The following is a 22,614-nucleotide window of genomic DNA, read 5'->3' as shown; positions in this document are numbered from 1 at the left end:
ATGTATTATAGATGGTATTTAACACCTGCCAAAATAGCTAAAATGTATAAAACAAAAACAAATCTGTGTTGGAGGTGCGGTAAAGCATACATGTTTGGTGGACCTGCGAAAAAACCAAAAGCTTCTGGGACATAGTGTATGATGAACTTAAAAAAATGTTTAAGTATAACTTGATGAAAAATACAGAAGCTTTCCTGTTTAGGGATAATGGACACAGGTATAACAAGAGAGGATCAGAAAATATTCCTCTATGTCACAGGCGCGGCAAGGACCTTAATTGCCAGAAACTGGAAAAAAGAATTCATGCCAACAGAAGCGGAATGGCAGGATAAATTATTAAACTGTATCGATTGGCTAGATTAACAGAGGCAATTAGGGGACTCCCCAGACAAGAATTTCAAAAAGAATGGGGAAAATGTAAATAATACTTTACAAAACAGTACCCTAAAATACACATCTGGGCTTGTTTCGATTAATGTCTGCAGGAGACTTTGGGTTTTTTTGTTTTTTGTTTGTCAAAATTTGAAAAATCATAGTAACAACTCATAAAGGAAACAGTTCATAAGAAGTAAACAATGAGGCCATGTAAAGGATAAAGGAAGCCTTTTATTTTGTCGTTTGTTATATTTTATGTTATGTTTATTTTATGTTATGTTTACCGGTATGTCTATCGGTGGTGGATTCGTTTATTTGGATTTTGGTGGATTTATGTTGTAAATAAATAAAATAAATAAAATTTGTTTTACAATTTAGAGTATTCATTTAAACCACCTAAAAATATCAATTTTCCCTTCTTCTCTTTCCATGATTAATTTTGCATAGCATAAATCCCTGCATATTTTATATAAACTAAACCATTCAGTATTCCATTATTACTTCCATCAAAACTAATTTACACTGTTGAATTTATCCTAATGCTGACCGGGCTGATAATAGGGAGCAGACAAAACACCTGTTACAGCGGCTCCACTGGCTACTAGTCTTGTTTCCAAGCACAATTCAAAATGTTGGTTATGACCTAATAAAGCCATATTCTCCCATACAAACTTGCCCAGGCTCTGCCACCCTCACAGTCACGCTTGATGGGAACAGGGCCTTCTCGGTGGCTGGCCCCAGACTTTGGAACTCCCTCCCTGGAGAAGCCAGACTGGCTCCTCCTTTGCTGGCCTTCTTCTGCTCATAGGTGAAGACTTTTCCTTCCAACAGGCCTTTGGAAACTCTTTCTGAGGAAAGGGCTGGTACTGTGACGCTTTTCTTTTTATTGTCTGTGTTTTAAAAGGATCCTTTATATTATTTTAATTCTATAAGTGCTTAATTACATTTTGATAATAGTCTTTTCTATGTTTTTAAGCTAGATCTGTTTTATCTGTGTAAACTGCCTTGAGTCAGGGACTGGGGAAAAGGTGAGAGAATAATAATAATTTTTATAACAATAATGGGTTAAACCACAGTCTAGGGCTTGCCGATCAGAAGGTCGGCGGTTCGAATCCCCGCGACGGAGTGAGCTCCCGTTGTTCGGTCCCAGCTCCTGCCCACCTAGCAGTTCAAAAGCACACAGTTCTGGTTCGCCAGAAGCGGCTTAGTCATGCTGGCCACGTGACCTGGAAGCTGTACACCAGCTCCCTGAGCTAGATGGACCAAGGGTCATTTCTCCTTAAGAGGCGGGGAGGGGCAGGACAACGATCAGGTGAGCTGTGAATTCTGGCTCTATATAAAGATGCTTTGAGAGCCTCCCTGGGCTGCATGAAGCGGGACGTAGCTTTTCTAAACGAATGAAGGAAAGGCGGAGAAGAAACAAACAGACAGCTGCTCGAATCTATTAAGATGCTCCCTTTCCCCCAACATTTGTGGGGGAAGAAAAGCAGATTAATATATATCTTTTTAATTTTTTTAAAAAAGAGCAACAGCAGGTATCCATACAAAAAAAAATGGCAGTGGCAAACAGTATTCCCTTTCGTTTAAAAGCCATTCCAACACTGCATTCCACGGCTCCTTCCAAAAGCTTCCAGGAGGCGTACTATCTTTTCGGCCAGTTATGCCTGAAGCCTCTGCAAAGAGAATTACATTAAAAATTCTTATTTCAGAATAAAGTTTAGCCAGGGACGTTCCAACCATCAGCTAAAGCTTAATTGCTCTCTTGATGCAGAATGCACTTGGGAAAAAGCGTCCTCTCCCCGCCCCCGCCCCCCGAAGAAACAATGTTGAGGACTAGAAAGCTTTGAAGTTGTATTTGCAAGGCAGCTCAAACATTCTAGCAAACAACTAACTGTCCGGACATACCTGTTGGATTTCCCAGCCATGTAGGACATGCTTTTCGTTCCGGCTGGTTGCTGGACTTTGCCGGCTCCGGGAAACTTCTATGTTTGGTTTTTATTTTTGAGAGAGAAAAAGGCGGAAAGATAGTCATGTCAAAACAGCAGTTCTTGGCCCAAGGTCACCCAGTGAGCTTTATGGCCAAGTGGGAATTTGAAAGCTGGTCTCCCAAGTCCTAGTCCAGCCTCTAACCACTACGCCACTGGCCCATCTAGTCCAGCATCCTGTTCTCATGATGCCCCCAAGGGAAGCCCAGAGCCAGGACCTGAGCGCACTTCCCTTCCTGTGTTTTCCAGCTTGCTTTTGATATTCAAAAGCATTACTGATCGTGGAGACAGAACTGAGCCATCCTCTGCTACTAGCCTTCATGGGCTCACCTGCCTCAAGAGATTTATCAGAATTCCTTACCTTTCCAGCTTGCTTGGAGGGATCAAACTGTGTTGAGGGTTTAGGCCTGCTGCTTCCTGAGAGGGGTGGGGAGAGAGAGAGAGAGAGAGAAAGATGGAGGCAGAAGGCAAATCTTAGAAAGGGAGATCACTCTTGCAGAGAATAGATCATTTCAAGAGCCGTCAAGACCAGCAAAGTTTAGGCATGAATAAAAAGCGCCAGATGTAAAACAATCATGCAATGGAAGAATTCAAACAGCCAAGACTTCTAAAAAAGGAACTAGGCAGCCTCTTATTTTGCCTTGGCGTCGAAACAAAGCAGAGGGCGTGAACAAAACTAAACAGCAGTAGTAATAGCAATAAAATAAATAATAATGGACCATCCAGCTCAGTACTGCCTACACTGACTGGCAGCAGCCCTCTGGCATTTCCACCTCTCTCAGCCGTAGCTGGAGAGTCCATTGGGGATCGAACCTGGGACCACTGAGTTAGGCACCTTCCCCACACATGACTATGACATAAGGAGAGCCCTAGTGGATCCTGAGTCCAGCCTTCTGAGCTCATGGGGGCCGACAGGAGCCTCACCGGCAAACACTTGGAGGTCGGATTTGCTGTAATCAAAGGGGGTGAAGGGCTTTGGGGTGGCCTCTGGCTTTTCCAGCTGCGGGGAAGCTTTGGGCTTCTTCTTCTCAGCCCGGGGGGTCTCGGTACCCGGATCGCTTTCCACTCTCTCCCGCTTGCAGCCTGCTTGTTCCTGCTGTAAAACGAAAGGAGGAAGGAAGGAAGGAGTTTAAAAACAGAGCCTGGAAGAAGAGGGCAGGGAAGGGCTGCAGCTCAGCAGAGCGACATCTGCTTTGCATGCAGGTCCCAGATTTAACCCCAACATTTTTTCCAGGTGGGTCTACACCTGTACTCCCACAGAGAATGCCCTCATCCAGGCTACCCCCTGGCACCCCCAAGCAGGGGTGTACGAAATGGGGGGTGGAGGGGGTGGTCTGCCCCAGGTGCAACTCGGTGTGTGTGTGTGTGTTTTTCAAAATATAGTCCGGCCCCCCATAAGGTCTGAGGGACAGTGGACCAGCCCCCTGCTGAAAAAAGTTTGCTGAGCCCTGGATTATTGTCTACCTTGGTGGGTTGTTCATCATCACCAATAAATTTATTGTACTAGCCAAAAGCCATGACAAATCCATACTTTTTAGGCTATGGCACCCAGTACTCCTGAGCTGTCCCCCATCCAAGTACTAACCAGGCCTGATCCTGCTTAGCTTCTGTTCAGGGTAGTATGGCCATAGATAACCACTACAGTGGTACCTCTACTTACGAATTTCATGCGTTCCGAACGCACATTTGTAAGTCGAAAAAAATTTGTAAGTTGAATCCCATAGGAATGCATTGGGAGAAAAAAAATTGTAAGTCGAAGCAACCCTATCTAAAAATTCGTAAGTAGAAAAAAATCCTATCTAAACTGCATCCAAGATGGCGGACGGAGCTCCATTTGTAAGTAGAGTTATTCGTAAGTAGAGGTATCACTGTATTCTGAATTATGTTTTTTATAGGGTAGGGCGCATTGTGGATGGATTTATGGAGCCAAGGAGGCAGGGCCCCCCCAAAATCTAGATCTAGATCACTGGTCCTCAGCTATAATATTTTACATGCAACTGGACAGTGGCCGGTCCACTGTCTCTCAGACCTTTTTGGGGGCCAGACATTTTTTGGGGGGGCGGAGGAGGAACGAATTCCTATGCCCCACAAATAACCCAGAGATGCATTTTAAATAAAAGCACACATTCTACTCATGTAAAAACACGCTGATTCCCGGATTTAGAAGGCGATTGGGCCAGATCTGGCCCCCGGGCCTTAGTTTGCCTACCCATGGGCTAAAACATGGCCCCTAGATCTGCAAACATTTAGTCATAGCTGCTGGGTCGGGGGACCCCACTTACCGCAACCAGCTGGCGGACAGAGACTGCGTTTTCTGCTTTGCCTTTGCTTTCCTTCTTGGGGACTTCATGAGCCGCTGGTGGGGGAAGGATGGAAAGGGCAAAGTTAGCACAAGGACTGCCAGGCTGGCACACAACTAGCAATGCATTGCGGTCAATCAGAGCTTTGAGAATCCAGGACACCCAAGTCTAAGGTTGCCACATGTCCGGAATTTCCCGGACGTAGCCGGTATTCAGCCCTCGTAATTGCTTAAATGTCCCGGAAAATCTGGACGTGTGGCAGCCCATGTCGGTAGTGCAGATTTTGGCAAATTTCATTAAAGCTATTTTTAAAAAAAACTTTGATCTGTAGAAAATGCAACTTGGAAAAAAAGAGAGACGATGCATGTATTTTTTTTTTGGTAAACTAATTCATTTTTAATAAAAATACAGTATATTAAAAACAAAACGAAACGAAAACAAACAGGCTGGCCTCACACCTGTCTGCTGGATCTTCTTCTTAGCAAATTCTTTCTTTGTCCCTGCTTGAAGCTGGGCCTGGCTTAGGAGCTTCCACCGATTACTGATCTGGGGGGAGGAAACAGACACACACACTCATACACAAAAATTGCAACCCTGCCAATGTCACACCATATTCTGGTGTATGTGGCCAAGCCAAACCAAGCTCTACGGAGGGCGCGGGTAGTGGCACAGTGGTTGAGGAACCTGCATTGTGTACAGAGGGTCTCAGGTTCGATTCCTGGCAGATCCAGGTACTGTAGGGAGACAGACCCATTTGCAACTCTGGGGAGCCGCTGCCTGTCAGTGTTGACAGCACTGAGCTAGACGAAGCAATGGTCAGATGTGGTGTGAGGCAGATTGCCACCCACGCTCCAGCTGTTCTCCAGTTAACAGGATCAGGCGGCAGCATTGGAGGGGACCGCAGCCCGAAGGCCAATGGCAGAGCAGGGGGTAGTTTGGTGAAATAACCGTTCTTACCTCGTAAATTTTCGATGACGGGTCAAACTTTGCCAACTGGGAGATATGAGCGGGGTTCTGGTCCGCTGGCAAATACTGGAGGGAAGGGAAAACACAATTGTGGGAGTATCTAGATTAGGGCTGGGGAACCCTCTTCAGGCCGAGGGTCACATTTCCCTTCCGAGTAACCTTCCAGGGGCCACATGGCAAAAGCAAGCAGAGCAATTACTGTTAATTTTGCCTTTGCCTAACTAGCTAGTTTCTTCTCTGTCGCTCTCTGCCTGCCTCTCTCTCACACACATACAGCCCTCTTTATCCTCTGTCCAGACAAGCAAGAATTCAAAGACATACTCAGAGTTCAAAGACATAGTCCAGCCAGGCAAAAGCATTCAAGGAGGGTTTGGAGCAGGAACAGTGAAAGGGGGTGGCTTGGGGAGGGGCCAAAGGGCCACACAGAGAGGTCTGGAGGGCCACAACCTGCCTGATTCCCCACTTCTGATCTTGAGTAACCAGGGAACACTTGCAATTGTAAGCTGTCTGGGGGAACCAAAAGTGGGGTGCACCACTTGTTAATTAAAAGAAATCAGAATTCCAAGGGGCCACTTCACTCCCCCAAAAGGATTCGTGCAGCAGGAATCTATCTTGCAGTATGAATTCTGTGACACCTCCCCACCCAACTCCCAATGAGCAGGGAGACTCACAAAGCCCCCTAGAAGCAACAGCTTCCCAGCTGTGGAGTTTGTGCAATTCAGATGCTGCATTAACAAGCAATAGTGTATATCCATTTACATATATAAACATGTTGCCAAGACATAGAGAGAGAAAGAAGGGCAACATGAAAAATCTCTGTTTATTTTTTTTTACAACTTGGAAACGTTTCCCTTCTCCCTACAAGCAGAATGGCAGAAAAACATTATCATTAAAATATGCACAGCCAATAAGTTAGAGATGATGGGAGTTGTCATTTGCTTATTAACACTGGCTAGGTTCATACATAACGCTAAGCTATGGTTTACTAACCCAGGGTTTAGTGTGGTGCAAACCCTGCCCAGTAGCTTGTTTGAACGTTAGCAAACCTTGATCTGAAGACATGGTTTGTTGCTGTCTTTAGCAACCTTGGCTTGTCTTAATTATAGCCTGGCATTATGCGTGAACCCAGTACCCTTTATCAACCATGGTTTGTTTGGCTGCCGCACCCAAAGTACAAAGGCATGAGGAACAAAGAGGTGGAAGACAGAACAGACTTTGGAATAACTGAGTTGTGGTTTGCTTGATCATCTGCGGTTAGCTCACAGTTGCTAAACAAACCATGGTTGTAAGTATTACATACAAGCCAAACTACTGGGTAGGAAAACAAGGACTTTTTACCATTCGGAATGGGTTTTCGAAGGATTCCATGATCTGGCGGGCTTTCCGTTGGGTGACTGTCAAACTCTCGTCCTCTTCCTCACTTGCTTCCGTCTCCTTTGGGAAGGCAGAAATACGGATTAGTGGGACAAAGTACAGAACTGGAGAGGCCTGCCTGGAAATCTGAATGGGATAAGATTGCATTTTAAATACCAAGAGGTCCCCCCCCCCCCGCTTTAAAAGAACGGTAGGTAGAAGCAAGCAGTTGCTGATTTTTCACTTCTGGTTTGGCTGGCTATTTATAGCGTTTTGATCCACTGTTGCTTTTATTAATAAATACAGTAGAACCTTCGTTCTCGAACTTAATCCATTCTGGAAGTCTGTTCGACTCCTGAAACGGTTTGAAAACCAAGGCGCAGCTTCCGATTGGCTGCAGGAGCTTCCTGCACTCAAGTGAAAGTCAAGTCTGATGTTCAAACCGGAACACTTACTTTCGGGTTTTCAGCGTTCGGGAGCCGATTTGTCAACTGAGCCATTCGAGAACCAAGGTTCCACTGTAACCTAGAGACTTTAGTACAGTCATACCTTGGATCCCGAATGCCTTGCCTTGCAACTCAAACGTTTTGACTCCTGAAGGCCGCAAACCCGGAAGTGAGTGTTCCGGTTTGCGGATGTTCTTTGGAAGCCACACGTCTGACGTGGCTTCTGCGGCTTCCGATTGCGTGCAGGAAGCTCCTGCAGCCAACCGGAAGCCGCGCCTTGGTTTCCAAATGTTTTGGAAGTGGAACGGAATCCCGGAATGGATTCTGCTCGACAGCCAAGGTACGACTGTACTTGCTTTTTAATCTGTTGTGAAGTCAGGTGACTGATAGGTGGGCACCAAGCCAGGTGTCAAACACGGCCCCCTGGGGGTGGGGTGGGCGGAGACAAGGATCATGCCCCATTCAGTGGGGCGGGGGGGGCGGGGGCGGAGAGAGAGACAGGGATTGCGCCCCCGCTCCCAAGTGGCGGAGGAAAAGACCAGGATTGTGGGCCACCAGCTGAATACTGTTCTAGACCATTTGGTCCCCTGCCCTGTTCTCAGAAACCCAACCTACATTAAAGATGCCAATGCTGGCTCTCAGCAGGAGGCAGGGCAGACTTGGCAACTCGTCCAACCTTTCCGTCTCCTCCTCTGCTTCTGAAAAGAGACGCGTCTGCTCCCGGCTCAGCTCAGGAGCTGAATGACAAGAGGAGGGGGAAGGAAACAAAAGCACAAGGAATTAAGCCTACCATTTACTTTAAATTGCATAGAAATTTATTCATGTGTGCTACTACAGCGGTAAGAGTGCTACTTGCCCCAAAGTGGAAAGAAGCAGAAGTCTCAGCAAAGGAAGAATGGATACAAAAACTTATGGAATATGCAGAAATGGCGAAACTTACCAGAAGAGGAAGAAATCAAGATGACAAACTTTTTATAAAAAGAATGGAAATGGTTCATTGAATACAGTACTTACAGATAAATTGCGAACAGATAAAAACATTGGCAGGATTACTGTAATAACCTGCAGTTTCATAAGAGTAAGTGGAACCTCGGTTTATGAACACCTCGGTTTACGAATTTTCGGTTTACGAACGCCACGGACCCATCTGGAACGGATTAATTCACTTTCCATTACTTTCAATGGTAAAGTTTGCTTCAGTTTATGAATGCTTCAGTTTATGAACAGACTTCTGGAACCAATTACACCCATGCTTCAGGTTAAGTACGCTTCAGGTTGAGTACTCCGCGGACCCGTGTGGAACAGATTAATCCACTTTCCATTACTTTCAATGGGAAAGTTCGCTTCAGTTTATGAACGCTTCAGTTTATGAACAGACTTCTGGAACAAATTGTGTTCATAAACCGAGGTACCACTGTATATATTTAAAGAAGATGAATGAGTAAATTAAGTTAATTTGGCTATGCAGAGGATATTAAAATAAATAAATGTAAGGAACCACAGAAAGAGGGGGAAGGAAGTCAAGCTTTGAAATGTTAAATTGACTGTAAAACTAATGAAATGTATAAACTTGAAAAGTATAAACAAACCTTTTTTAAACAAAGACTAACATTTACTTATTACATTTTAATCCTCAAACGAACTTCGTGATGGGCGCATGGTTTTCCTTTCCTTACTTTTTAACACCCCCCCGAGGCAACTTTTGGTTGACAGACTCGTAGATCCACACAGTTATATAGGGCCCATCTGCACTATACATTTAAGGCTGCACTAGACCGCTTTAAACTGTCATGGCTTCCCCCACGGAATCGTGGGAGCCTGCCAGCAAAGTGAACCAGTTACAGGGGTTTGTGCACTTAGAACCCAGGGGTGAGGGGTGGGGATCCCTCTTCCACCCTCTTTCCAGACCCACCTGGATCCACGTGGTTCGGCTTCTCGTCCTGAGGCACGTGCGAGCTGTCGTGAGGTCCAAACAAATGATTCTCCGGCTTCTGCCAAAGGAAATTAAAGATATCCTAGTCCTCGTGATTCTGAAGGAAGGGCTGGTGACACAGGGAACTGCTTTATATCAGGTCAAACCATTGGCCCCTCTCCCTCAGCTTTACCTACACTGACTGGCAGAAACTCTCCAGGCTTTCAGACCTAGCTGGAGATAGAACCTGTGACCTTCTGCATGCAAAGCTACAACACTCAGAACCCTTAAACTTTTTATTTATCTACTTACCTGTTGGCAGGTAAAGCCTTTAACCGCTTCCAACCAGCACTTTCAGGATCGCCGTACCCCCTATTTGCCCACTTAACTGCATTGATCTGCAGATGCCACATAATGCTTGTTCCTTAGTTGGAAGAAACTGATCTTTTAGTGTGGCTGAATCTGAACTTTAGAACTCCCTACGGTAGGAGCTGTTGCTGCACTCTTTCTAGGCCCCCGCTTAAAACATTTTCGTTTAGGCAAGCCTATCCAAATACACACACGTTGACGTGTCTCAATCTTTTACAGTTCAGGTTAAATTATTTTAAGCTGCTTTTCTATTGATAATTTTAATATTTCCCTATAAACCACTTAAGAGGTTTCACTCCAGTCAAGTGGCTTGCCAATTTGGTACATGAAAAAGTAAAATAAATACAAGACTGGTGTCAGAAAGAAGCTTACCTCTGTGTTTCGAAGAGGTCCTCTCTTTTTCACTTCAACTGCAATTTCAGACTAAGAGGGGGCAAGGAGAAATAATTATAATAATAAAATTAAGATCACATTAAAGATCTTTTTGACAAACACACACCCTCCCTGACAGCTCCAAGTCTACTTCCCAGTCACTGGCTGAACACCAATGATATCAACAGTCAAGGAATGCCCATAAAAATTCTAGCTGCTAAAAGAAAACATGTGATAGAAGGCTGACAGACAGTGCATAATTTTATTCGTATTGCGTAACTGGTCTTAACTCGGCATGAGAGCAGGGTGATTTTAGGGAAGAGAGCTGGTATGATCAAAGGAACATAGGAAGCTTCCTTCTATCAAGTCAGACTGTTGGCCCACCTACCTCAGTATTGCCTATACTGACTGGCAGCAGCTCTCCAAGAATTCAAAGACAGGAGTCTTTCCTGAAGGAGCATCTCCACCCCCATCGTTCAGTCCAGACACTGAGGTCCAGCTCCGAGGGCCTTCTGGCAGTTCCTCACTGCAAAAAGTGAGGTTACAGGGAACTAGGCAGAGGGCCTTCTCGGTGGTGGCGCCCGTCAGATGTCAAGGAAATAAACAACTATCTGACTTTTAGAAGACATCTGAAAGCAACCCTGTATTGGGAATTTTTTTATGTCCAATGTTTTACAATGTTTTACAATTTTTAATGTGCTGTAAGTCGCCCAGAATGGCTGGGGTATAAATAATAGAATTCTTCTTCTTCTTCCTCCAACTCCATGGAGATGCCAGGGATTGAACCTGTTCAGTTCCTTTGAAACACAGCTGTTCTGTACTTAAAATTGTCCTCCCATACCTTCAATAGCGGCATCTCTCTGGCCTGCTGGATGAAGAGGTGCATTTCATTGATCTGCTGGCGAACAAGGGGAGGAACCGGGTTGCAGCAGGCGATGATGCCCTGGGGCTCCCTGCAAATCAACAAAAGGAGCAGGGCATTTTTTAAAAGATAAAACGCCAGCTGGTGAAAGTCACAGCATTGTGGAGCTGGAAGGGACAACAAGGGTCATCAGGTCCAACTCCCTGCAATGTAACAACTACAGCAGCAGCAGCAGCAGCAGCAGCAGCAGCAGCAGCAGCAACAACAACAACAACAGGGTGTTGACCCTGAGATGTTATAGGACCAGGATGATCTTAGCCGCTTCCTGTTCCAGAGCTGGTCATTAAAGAAATGTGGGTGGGGCACAGAAGAATGATGGAGCCACAGACCAATCACAGGAGAAGAAGGAAGAAAAGCCTCAGGGGTGTCTGCAATGCCTATCCCCAATAGAGATGTAAAGGTTGGGAGAGGATGGAGAAAGCAGAAAGAATTCCGATAGGAGAAGCGTTTTTCCTTCCTAGCTTCCAATCGAATTTTCTCATGGAAAACCTGCCAGCTTGGGGGAAAGGAAAATTACTATTTGGGCGCCTGATTTCAAAATTCACCTGTTCACCCCATGCTTTCCCCAGAGGTGACCCAGCTAATGTTTTTACAGTAATCCTATTAATTGGATCTACTGATTAGCGATGTGTTCCGTGCATTTGTTTAATGGGGGTGCCATTTGGCTTTGGGGAGTTGATTCTGTTTGTGGCCATGATATATATTTTTTCTCAAGTGTTGGCAGCACATGCGTGTTTTTTCGTTGCTGCTGCTGCTGCAAATAATCACTAGTTCTTCCCCTTGCAAAGCAAAAGGCACACTCACTTGGGCAGCTCCTCCGCTATCTTGAGCAGCATATGGTTCGGCAGCACGTACCTGCGGGACAAGGGGAGGAATGAATGGTAGAATAGTAGATTTGGAAGGGGTCCCCCAAAGGTCATCGAGTCCAACCCCCCGCAATGCATCGCAGCTAGAGGATCACAGGCAGATGGCCATCCAACCTGTTGGATAGCCTCCAATGAATCAATAAATCAATTACTAACTAAATGTTAAATGCCACTACTTTCGCTATACATCGAGATCAGTCTTGTAAAGAGACTTGCCAAATATATTACTAGCTTTAACTCTCTTTCTCCTTCTTCTTCTAGAGAGGGAGAGGAAGGGAAACAAGCCTGCAGGGGACAGATAGAAACCTCAATTCCTACTATGACTCTGCCCACCTGTCAAACGTGGCCTGTGGAGGAAGAGGTGGGTGGAATGATCTGCCCCCCTGGCCAGATCCAGTTCTCCACTGTTGGTAAAGGTAAAGGTAAAAGGTAAAGGACCCCTGGATGGTTAAGTCCAGTCAAAGGCAACTATGAGGTTGCAGCGCTCATCTCGCTTTCAGGCCAAGGGAACCGGTATTTGTCCACAGACAGCTTTCCAGGTCATGTGGCCAGCATGACTAAACCGCTCCTGGCGCAACAGGACACCGTGATGGAAATCAGAGCACACGGAAACACGGTTTACCTTCCTGCCACAGCGGTACCCATTTATCTACTTGCACTGGCGTGCTTTCAAACTGCTAGGTTGGCAGGAGCCAGGACAGAGCAACAGGAGCTCACCGCCAACCTTCTGATCGGCAAGCCCAAGAGGCTCAGTGGTTTTGACCACAGCGCCACCTGTGTCCGTGACGGAAAGCAAAGTGCATGGAAACGCCATTTTTCTTCCTGCTGCAGCGGTCCCTATTTATCTACTTGCACTGGAGTGCTTTCAAACTGCTAGGTTGGCAGGAGCTGGGACAGAGCAATGGGAGCTCACCACCGCTGCACGGATTTGAATTGCCGACCTTATGATCGGCAAACTCAAGAGGCTCAGTGGTACAGGCAGCTTTGAAAGGATTCCTATGCCAAGCAAGGGCTCTGTTCCCTCCCAATTCTAACAGCTCCCCTTTTATTTATTGCATTTATACCCCACCCCCCATTTCTCCCCCAAGGAGGCCAAGTGGACAGCTCACCACTCATTTAATCCCAACAATGGCCCTGTGAGGTAGGTTGGATTGAGCAAGGAAGTGACTGGGTCAGTGAGAGCTCCAGGGCCAAATGGGGACCAGAACCTGTGTCTCTCCCAGGTCCTAGTCAGACACTCTAACCACTACACCACTGGGTCCTATAGCCCGCTCCAGCAGTCCCCTGTAAAAGAGCTCACCCTGTGCTCTCATCTTCCTGCCGCCCCAACTTGTCTCTCCAGGCAAAGAGGAGCCGGAAGGCCGCCAGCTGCTGGCTGTTGAGGTGCTTCTTCTGCTTCCGGTACAGCTCCAGGTACGAGTCTTCGGTGAAGATGGGCTTGGCGTATTTCTAAGGGAGAAGAGGCAGATGGAAGCGGCATGAGCGACCTGTAAGGGCTTGTGTGCTGCTTCTGGCAGGGGGGGGGGAATCCCTGACTCCCAGCTGCCTGGTGCTGGTGGGAGTCCAGCGGTGGCTGGGAGGGCAACAGGCTGGCTGCCCCCATGCTAAACTCTGGTTTCCCAACACCCGCTCAAAGCCTTCCATGCTGCATTTTCCTATCTGGGGTTGGAGGGGTGTGTGTGCTCCTCTTTCCCTTGCATGCCTCTGCCCAACGCAGGGGGCTCACCTTCAAGCAGATGTCCTTGCTCCGCTGCCACACCACTTGGAGCTGCGCTGGCTGCCCATTGGCCTTCTCCCAAAGCTCCTCCCTGACCCGGTCGTAGATGTACAGCAAGTAATGCGTGTCGTCACGGGCGTAATGGAGCATCTCCTCTGGGAGGGGTCTAGAGGAGACAGGGAAACATGGATTACGCAAGGAGCGGGGGAATCTCAGGCGTGGTGGTCAGGACGGAGCCAGCAGTAAATCACACGAAGCAGAGTTAACTCTTTATTAGCAAGAACGGGACCTGCACATTTCATTTCCTTGGGAAATGATATATAATGAATTGAAAAGGATGTTCAAAATAACTTGTATTTTTCAAAAAACAAAAGCTTTTCATTTAGGAATTATAGGGACAAAACTACCTAAATTGTATAGAAATTTATTTATGTATGCTACTACAGCAGCAAGAATGTTACTCGCCCCAAAGTGGAAAGAAGCAGAAGTCCCAGTAATGGAAGAATAGATATAAAAGCTTGTGGAATATGCAGAAAAGGTTTAGCTTAACCGGAAGAATAAGAAATCGAGATAACAAACTTTTTTTTATAAAAGAATGGAAATGGTTTATTGACTATTTACAGATATATTGTAAACAGATAAAAACATTAGCAGGATTAGAGTAATAACCCGCAGTTTTAAAAGAGTGTATATTTACAGTAGATAATTAAATGTGCAAGTTAAATGAACTTGGATATGCAGAAGGCGTTAAAAAATAAATTTAAGGAACCGCAGAAAGAGGGGGAAGGAAGTCAAACTTTGAAATGTTAAATTGAGTGTAAAACTAATGAAATGTATTAATTTCAAAAATTAATAATAATAATAATAATAATAATAATAATAGAATGGGATCTGCACAAACTTGGTGGAGTATCAGGCCTAATGAGGACAGCAGCTCATCCCCGGTAGGTCTTCCCTCATGGATCACTTGCCAAGACTAAAAGTCCCCGCCTCCCTACAGCCATCTAGGTCTTCTCCTCTCTAGGGCTTTCCCCAAGCAATCAAAGACTGCGCCTGCGTCCCTATGGTTGCCCCTCCTGCTTCATGCCTCTTCTGGTTCTGGGAGACCAGGGAGGATGGAAGCTTGTTGTGCAGAGACCCACACTGGTATGACCTCAAGATGGGATTGGAGCATCTCAAATCTACTCCCACCCCTCCATACCGTATCCTCCAGTCCGCCAGCTGGTACTGTTTGTTGGCATCCACCTTGCAGTAGATTTTGAGCAAGTGGTCCAGGGAGTGCCGGCCGAGATTGAGGAGCCGCGCCGCCTGGTGGGTGTCGAAGACGTTCACCAAGTAGAGGCCGAAGTCTCGCTGGAGCCACTCCACGTCCGAATCGGCCCCGTGCAGGACCTGCGAAGCACCAGAGCCATAAATAGCCGGGGTGTGTGTGTGTGTGTGTCAAGAAGGTGCCCCGTCTACCCACCCACCCGTGTATGTATCCTTCTGATCATTCCAGGATGGCCCTGCTTAGGCCAGGGTTTCTGAAACTTGGGTCTTCGGCTGTTTTTGGACTACAACTCTCATCATCCCTGGTGGTCTTGTAGTAAGGTTTAAGCCAGGCATAGGCAAACTCGGCCCTCCAGATGTTTTGGGACTACAACTCCCATCATCCCTGACCCCTGGTTCTGGTGCCTGATTTAAGCTTACTGGAAAATGACATATAATGAAAATAATGTTCAAAATAACTTTTGTAAAAAAAACAAAACAAAAAAAAACAGAAGCTTTTCTTTTGGGAATTATGGGGACAGAACTAACTAAATTGTATAGAAATTTATTTATTTACAGCAGAAAGAATGCTACTCGCCCCAAAGTAGAAAAAAGCAGAAGTACCAGCAAAGGAAGAAAGGATACAAAAACTTATGGAATATGCAGAAATGGTGAAACTTTCCGGAAGAATAAGAAATCAAGATAACAATATTTTTATAAAAACAATGGAAATGGTTTGTTGAATACTTACAGATAAATTGCAAACAGATAAAAACACTGGCAGGATTACTGTAATAACCTGCAGTTTTATAAGAGTATATATGTTAAAGATGTTAAAAAATAAATGTAAGGAACCACAGAAAGAGGGGGAAGGAAGTCAAACTTTGAAATGTTAAATTGATTGTAAAACTAATGAAATGTATAAACTTGAAAAGTATAAGTAAAAACTTTAAAAAAACCTCCCATCGCTAGCTAGCAGGACCAGTGGTCAGGGATGATGGGGACTGTAGTCCAAAAACAGCTGGAGGGCCGAGTTTGGGAAACTCTGGCCTAAGCACTTGAATTCCTGCACCCCTGGGGCAGTTCGCAGCCTTTTGTAAGGGTCCCATTCCTCCCAGTGTTACTGTTGTTCCTGGACACAAGAGAAGATGCCAGATAGGAGCTGGGAGCCCCAGAACATCTGGAGGGCCACAGCCTGCCCATCCTTAGGCTTACTGGCTTGGTGTCTGCTGCTCTACAGAGCCTTTCATGCAAATTGCCAAATAGGGCTCTGCAGCTTATTGGCCCAGCCTGGCCAGGTGACTTGAGGAACCAAGAGGAGCCCGGCTGCTCCTCCAGGCTCAGTGGACAACCTTGCTTGGTTTTATTTGCATTGGCTTGTTGTTTTTAAGCTTGACTGGAAGAGCGGGGTGAAGAGCAAACCCAAACCTGACCCTTCTGCCATTTGCAAAATGAAATATATATATATATATAAGGCCTTTCACCTTGACCACCGCAGGGTCTGTGAAGGTCTCGTTCAAGATGTACAAGTCACTACGCAGCTCCAATGTGTCGATGATGAAATCTTCTGTCCGGGTGGAAATCTGCATAAGGCATGTCAAGCCCAGGAAACTCCGATAGGAATGGTGCTGTGGAGGGCAGAGAGAGAGAGAGAGAGAGAGAGAGAGAGAGAGAGCGAGAGAGAGAGAGAGAGAGAGAGAGAGAAAGGAAAGGGGTCCATCAATTCACAGCAAAAGCAACAGCTCGCCTGCCCTGGGTGGGTAACTGGAAGCACTGTTTTCAGAGCCTGCTAAAAATATTTTTTGTTTAGACAAGACAAGCCTACCCAGGCATGCAGAATGTTGATGTATGCTTTAATCAGTTTTTTAGTTTACGGCTGGTTTTAATTTTTTGAACGTTTAATAGTTATTTTTACTGCTTTTACCGATTATGTCATTGTTTTATTGCCTTTGTAAACTGCTTGTTTTGGGGGGTTGGTTTTTTTTTTTACAATCCAGCAGTGTAAAAATGTTTTATGAAATAAATAAATCACCCGGTAGGGCTGGGAGAGACTCCTTGTCTGAAAGCCAGGAGGACAGCTGCCAGTCAGTGTAGAGAATACCAAGCTAGATGGACCAGACCGTCTGGTTTTGTATAAAAGGCAGCTTCCTGGGCTCGTATAGGACCACAGTTGCACTCTGTCAGATGCGTGAATCAGATTAACGATTTGAAAGATTGTGGAATTAACAGAAGATCCAAGCTGAAATGTGAAACCTCTCGATTTCACACCCAGGCTATGAGCACTTCACAGCTGGATCTTCTTGGCCAGTTGCAAAAGTTTTGCTGCAGGACACACACACACACACAAAAAAACCCAGGACAAATTCTTACCTCCAAGTCCAGGGCGAACTCTTTGCAGCCCACAAGCTTCTCGTTCAACTCCACCAGCTCGTCCAAGGTGGAGATGAAGTGGCAGGGTGTCTCCTCCAGGGGCTGGAACATCTGGGAGGGGAGAAACAGCAAGGCATTATGGCTCGGCAGGCACGAAGCCAGAAGGCTTTAACTTTTGTGTGTGATCTACTCAATGAAACATTATTTGAGAAAGAAAGAAAGAAAGAAAGAAAGAAAGAAAGAAAGAAAGAAAGAAAGGAAAGAAAGAAATAAAGCTTACCTGGACTTGCGGCTTTTCAAGAAGTTCGGCTGGTGGTGAAAAATGCACCAGTTCGTACTGGTAAGGGTGAGCAAACCTTTTAGGATGAGAGAAAGGAGGAGGGAAAGTTACAGAGCTCTGAGCAAGCTCCAGATGCAGAATCAATGGCCTAGGGCAGGCATCCCCAAATTTCGGCCCTCCAGATGTTTTGGACTACAATTCCCATCATCCCTGACCACTGGTCCTGTTAGCTAGGGATCATGGGAATTGTAGGCCAAAACATCTGGAGGGCCGCAGTTTGGGGATGCCTGGCCCAGGCGATTTGGGGACAAACCACACACACCTGCTATATACATGATGTCAAACATGGCATCACAGGTGTGGGGCAGGTACGTAAGAACTCAGGAAGAGCCCTGAAACTGGATAAGGCCAAAGGGTCTAGTCCAGCCTCCTGTTCTCGCAGTGGCCAGACAGATGCCCAAAGCGAAGGCTGTGAGCAGGTACTTAAGCACAACAGCAGTTCTCTCCCCTTTCCTGTGATTCCCAATAACTGGCATTCAAAGGCATACTGCTTTGGACAGGGGCGGGAGAATGTAACCTTCTTGGCTAGTAGCCAATGAAGGACATGATTGGGCCAATGCAGGGTGTGTGAGCCTCCACAATCAGCTGATCCCTGGGTCCTGCGAAGCTTCGTGCTGGTCATGCCGCCAGGTGTTTTAAAAAGTGGGTGCCTCCCCCCCACCCCCGGCCACCTGTCAAACTCGGGGGAACGGAAAGGCCCCGACCTGCTTGACCAATCCCTCTCTTACATGTCCTGCTCGGTCTGTTGGGTCCTCTGCTGATAGAGGAAGTCGGCCAAGGCGGCCGGCACATCCAAATCCTCCGGGCGTTCCTTCCGTTCCCGCCTGCTTTTTGAGAGCACTGGGTGTCCGGAGAGAAAAAACGGGTTAGAGGTGATGGATCTACTTTCTAGGATTTATTAATTTTTTAATTGGCAGCCTGCTGCTTTCCCTCTGCAATAATAACCTTTGCACTTTGAGCATAGGAACATAGCAAGCTGCTAGGGACCTTCTGTCCATCTTCCTCAGTATTGTCTACACCAGTGTTTCCCAACCTTGGGTATCCAGCCTTTTTTTTGGACTACAACTCCCATCATCCCTAACTAGCAAAGACCAGTGGTCAGGGATGATGGGAACTGTAGTCCAAAACCAGCTGGAGACCCAAGGTTGGGAAACACGGGTCTACACTGACCGACAGCAGCTCTCCAGGGTTTCAGGCAGGGAGTCTCTCCTTGGAGATGCCATGCCCTTACCTTCTGGCAGTGGCTTCAGAGCGTTGGGCTTGACAAAGAGCTTTGGGACGAAGGGAGTGTTGGAGTTGTCCACCTTCTCACGGAACTTGAGCTGAGGGCGGACGATGTTCTTGGCATGCAGCAGGCGGAAGGTTTCTGACCTCGTTCGCTTGTTGGCTTCCCCGGTCTGCTGGAAGAGAAAAATCAGACAACCCCCTTCAGCTCTGACCGTTGGGGTGGGGGCTGATGGGAAATGTAGTCTGACACCGTCTGGATGGCTGCAGGTTTCCCCACCCCTGGGCTTAAAAAGAAAGAACCCCTTAAAGGACAAAGGAAGAATGGAAGCTTCTCACCTTGCGGTTCCAGCTGGAGACGATTCTCTTGGGAGGCTGCAAGCCCGAGGGGAGGATAGGTTGCTGGTTCTTGTTGACACCTGCTGCTTCATCCAATAGCATGCCCTGAAATTGCAGAACAGGAAGACTGTGTCAGGATGCCACAGTGTGAGGCCATGGGTGGCAGGCGGAGGATGCAATTTTGGGGGAAGGACCTGGGGCTACCTATGAAGGTGACTCGGAAACTACAACTAATCCAGAATGCAGCAATTAGAGTGGTGACTGGGATCAGCCACCAGGACCATATAACACTGGTCCCAAAGTATCTACACTGGCTCCCAGTACGATTCCGAGCACAAATCAAAGTGTTGGTGCTGACCTTTAAAGCCCTAAACTGCCTCAGCCCAGTAGACCTGAAGGAGTGTCTCTACCCCCATCGTTCAGTCGGGACACTGAGGTACTCCTCTGAGGGCCTTCTGGTGGTTCCCTCCCTCCGAGAAGTGAAGTTACAGGGAACCAGGCAGAGGGCCTTCTTGGTAGTGGCGCCTGCCCTGTGGAACACCCTCCCACCAGATGTCAAAGAAATAAACAGCTATCTGACTTTTAGAAGACATCTAAAAGCAGCCCTGTTTTGGGAAGTTTTTAATGTATGGCATTCTTATTATGCTTTTATATTTGTTGGAAGCTGCCCAGAGTTAAGAGCAGCAACACCAAGGGGTTCAGGGGTGGGGGGCTGGGGAGTGAGAAGCACGGCACAAGGCCCAGCGGTGCTCACCACTCTTTCTAGGATGGCATCATTGGCATCGACCAGCAGGTCAAACTTGTCTTCCAGTTCCGTGACCTTGCTCCGGTCCCGGAGGTGGCTACGGCAGCCATGGTACTGCATCACTCTGCTCATGCTGGGAAGAGGAAAAAACAGGGTGTTGGAGTGTGTCACACAATCCTTAGCAGTGTGTCTTGGCTCCCCGAAATCAAGCTGTGACCGGAACCTGCAATCTTAATCCTAGGATCTCTATTGATAAAGCACTTTGGTACATCAGTCCCTCTTGGCCCCATAGGTCATACTAATCTCCTATCCAGCTTTACTTGATGCCAATTTCCTTTGCCCTCTGAAATGCTCAGCTGAAATGACCTGGGGATCCTCACTCCCTTACCTTACACCATCTGGCAGTTTGAGAACGCTGTGGTGCAAGATCTGTCCCTGCTGCTGCCTTTTCTGGCTCCTCCTAGACCTAGTGGTGTCTCCAGCAGCTGCCTCTCCCTTGGCTGGTCTCCTAACCCACCTCCAGTCTCCAGCTGTGTGGGAACTTGCTCATTCCCAGGAACCTCCTCCTCCCCCCCCCCACCCTGGGGGGGAGCTGATGGGGTTGTTGGGAAGGACAAGCAACGCTCACTTGGGGGAGGGCATCAGCGAGGGAACAGCTCCCTCCCCCCACTCCCTGTGTCACCATTGCTCAGTGTCTTCACCCACAGTGGCAGCCCCTGGGATCTTCCTCCTGTGTCCCAACCCTAAGCTTTCCTGGATCTCCTCTTCCAGACCCAACCAGTTCCTGACAAAACAAGATGGGGAGTTCATTATTATTAATTAAATTTGTATAGCGCCCTACACCCATAGATCTCAGGGTAGTTCACATCTTGGGCACACGGAGCAAAAGCAATGTGCAAAGTGCCCCAGCTTCAATAATAATAATAATATTTCAATCTTGGCATCACAACCAGCCTGCAAGAGAGCAGCAAGACTCACCAGTGCAGCAACCGATCCCCTTGCATTTCACAGAAGGTCTGGAAACCAGGAAAACTGCGGTAGAAATCGTATTCGTCTCCAGGCTGAGGGAGGCCGCCAGAAGCCTTGGTAGCTGACACCACCGTGCCAAGGGCATGCTGGACCGTGGGGAAAAGGAGAGTGCAGTGGTCATTGCCAAACAGTTTTATGTATTTATTTCACCAATGAAGCAAGGCAGATGCTTGACGACTAAGCTATGGCCCTTAAATACTGTTATATGTATGTATGACGCTTCTAGAGGTGGCTCTGATTGGAGGGGGGAATTTTAAATTGTTTAATTAAGGGCAGGACACCTTTGTTTGGGGTTCCTTCCTTGTTCTCCTGCGTGAGGGAAAGGACCCTGTTGCAACAGCAAAAATAAAGGCTTTGCTTCTCAAAATTCTCTGGTTGGCCTCTGTTATATCTCCGACCGATGGAGAACACAATAAGGGCTCTTGTGTACCCCATAAGGGAATAAGGGCAGATTTTTGCTTATAACAATACCAGCTACAATAAAAAGCTCTTTTCAAGCTAATTTCCACAGGGAGAGGGGGACATTGTGTGGGCACATTGGAAGACCATGTACAGTTCCGGTCGCCTCAACTCAAAAAGGATCTTGTTGGAAAAGGTTGAGAAAAGGACAACCAAAACGATCAAGGGAATGGAGGGACTCCCGTTACGAGGAAAGGTGTAGCGTTTGTGCCTTTCTACTTTAAAGGCAAGAGGCAACATGATAGGAGCATGTAAAATTAGGAACGGCAGGGATAAATAGACTAGTTTCTCTCTCCCTCTCAGCATTAGAACTCATGGCCTTCCAATAAAGCTGAATTTTGGAGGACTAATACTATAAAAAACTTTTTTTGTAAACCGCTTTGATGGTGGGTTTTTGCTTTTGCTTTTTTTACAATGAAGCGGTGCATAACTTTCATAAACCTGTTAGCTGCTTTGGCATAATATGGCGAATAAAGGACTAAATAAATAAGGCTTATTATGTATTTTGCAGTGACTCGCAAAAACAGCGGCAGCGCAAAATTAGATGCATTTTCTATAGCTTTCCCCACGCAATCACGCTGCTGGGTCGCCCAAAAGACTACAAATCCCGCCATGCTTTGCTCTTCCACGCAAGCCAAGCAGAACCCGTAGCGACTTCGCCTTTTCCCGCGTTCTGCCTTCCTATACCTTCACGAAAGAATCGGCGTCTTTGAACCCAGGCAGCACGGCGTCCGCTGCCGCGTCGCTCTCTGCCCCCGGCGGCTCGGCATTGTTGTCTGAGCCGCCGCCGCGCTCTTTCGCCGCCATTTTCCTTTTCCGTTCCCAGCTGCCGCCGCTTCGCCACTCAGTGGGCCGCCGCCATATTGGGATCGCACTTTCCGCAGGAGAGAGCGCATCTCGTTTTTCTCTCGCGAGAAAAACGAACCACAGATGTACCCTAATGATATAGAGGTGACTGCATCTTCGGAGGTTAAATTTCCGGGTTCACTTGGGGGGAGTTTTTTGAGTGCGTGCGTATGTGCATCTATTTGCGCATGTATGTGTGTATACATATACATACATACATACATACATACATACATACATACATATCTATATGTATGTTGTTGTTTAGTCGTTTAGCCGTGTCCGACTCTTCGTGACCCCATGGACCAGAGCACGCCAGGCACTCCTGTCTTCCATTGCCTCCCGCTGTCGTAAAGGCAAAAGAGAGAGGCGCTCCCCCCCCCCCGGCCACCATAGAGCCTCCAGATGGCCGAAGCCTTGAACTCTCTATG

At 46.9% G+C, this 22,614-nt stretch overlaps 1 protein-coding gene across 2 annotated transcripts; it reads right to left on the bottom strand.

Annotated features, from left to right (window-relative positions):
• Positions 1-1,815: 1,815 nt before the first annotated feature.
• EXOSC10 (exosome component 10) lies at positions 1,816-22,541 on the bottom strand. 2 transcript variants are annotated; one of them, XM_060276243.2, is made up of 25 exons: positions 22,025-22,541; positions 20,828-20,964; positions 19,859-19,982; positions 19,105-19,209; positions 18,773-18,938; positions 18,270-18,381; positions 17,482-17,557; positions 17,202-17,312; positions 16,316-16,459; positions 14,785-14,975; positions 13,593-13,749; positions 13,167-13,315; positions 11,805-11,855; positions 10,920-11,031; positions 10,079-10,129; positions 9,338-9,416; positions 8,041-8,162; positions 6,965-7,060; positions 5,618-5,692; positions 5,119-5,206; positions 4,643-4,716; positions 3,285-3,456; positions 2,722-2,777; positions 2,281-2,357; positions 1,816-2,048 (listed from the first exon to the last, which is right to left on the bottom strand). In XM_060276243.2, the coding sequence occupies exons 1-25, from the start codon at positions 22,142-22,144 to the stop codon at positions 2,018-2,020; spliced, it is 2,676 nt and encodes an 891-aa protein (XP_060132226.2). In that variant the 5' UTR covers positions 22,145-22,541; the 3' UTR covers positions 1,816-2,017. The 2 variants fall into 2 exon arrangements, with proteins under 2 accessions (XP_060132226.2, XP_060132225.2); XM_060276242.2 differs by having other exon boundaries at positions 18,773-18,941; positions 22,025-22,535.
• Positions 22,542-22,614: the final 73 nt, after the last annotated feature.

The sequence above is a fragment of the Zootoca vivipara genome, chromosome 6 (assembly GCF_965207765.1).
Source record: "Zootoca vivipara chromosome 6, rZooViv2.hap1.1, whole genome shotgun sequence".
NCBI lineage: Eukaryota > Metazoa > Chordata > Lepidosauria > Squamata > Lacertidae > Zootoca > Zootoca vivipara.
Note: the sequence above shows the minus strand (reverse complement) of the source record. Positions and strands in the feature narration are given on the sequence as shown.

Excerpts from the sequence above, each read along its gene's own strand:
- EXOSC10 (XM_060276242.2), bottom strand. The coding sequence starts at position 22,144 with ATGGCGGCGAAAGAGCGCGGCGGCGGCTCAGACAACAATGCCGAGCCG. Across the intron at positions 17,558-18,269 it reads CAACAGACCGAGCAGGACAT|GTTTGCTCACCCTTACCAGT; the intron begins GTAAGAGAGGGA and ends TCATCCTAAAAG. Across the intron at positions 13,316-13,592 it reads GCAAGGACATCTGCTTGAAG|AAATACGCCAAGCCCATCTT; the intron begins GTGAGCCCCCTG and ends CTTCTCCCTTAG.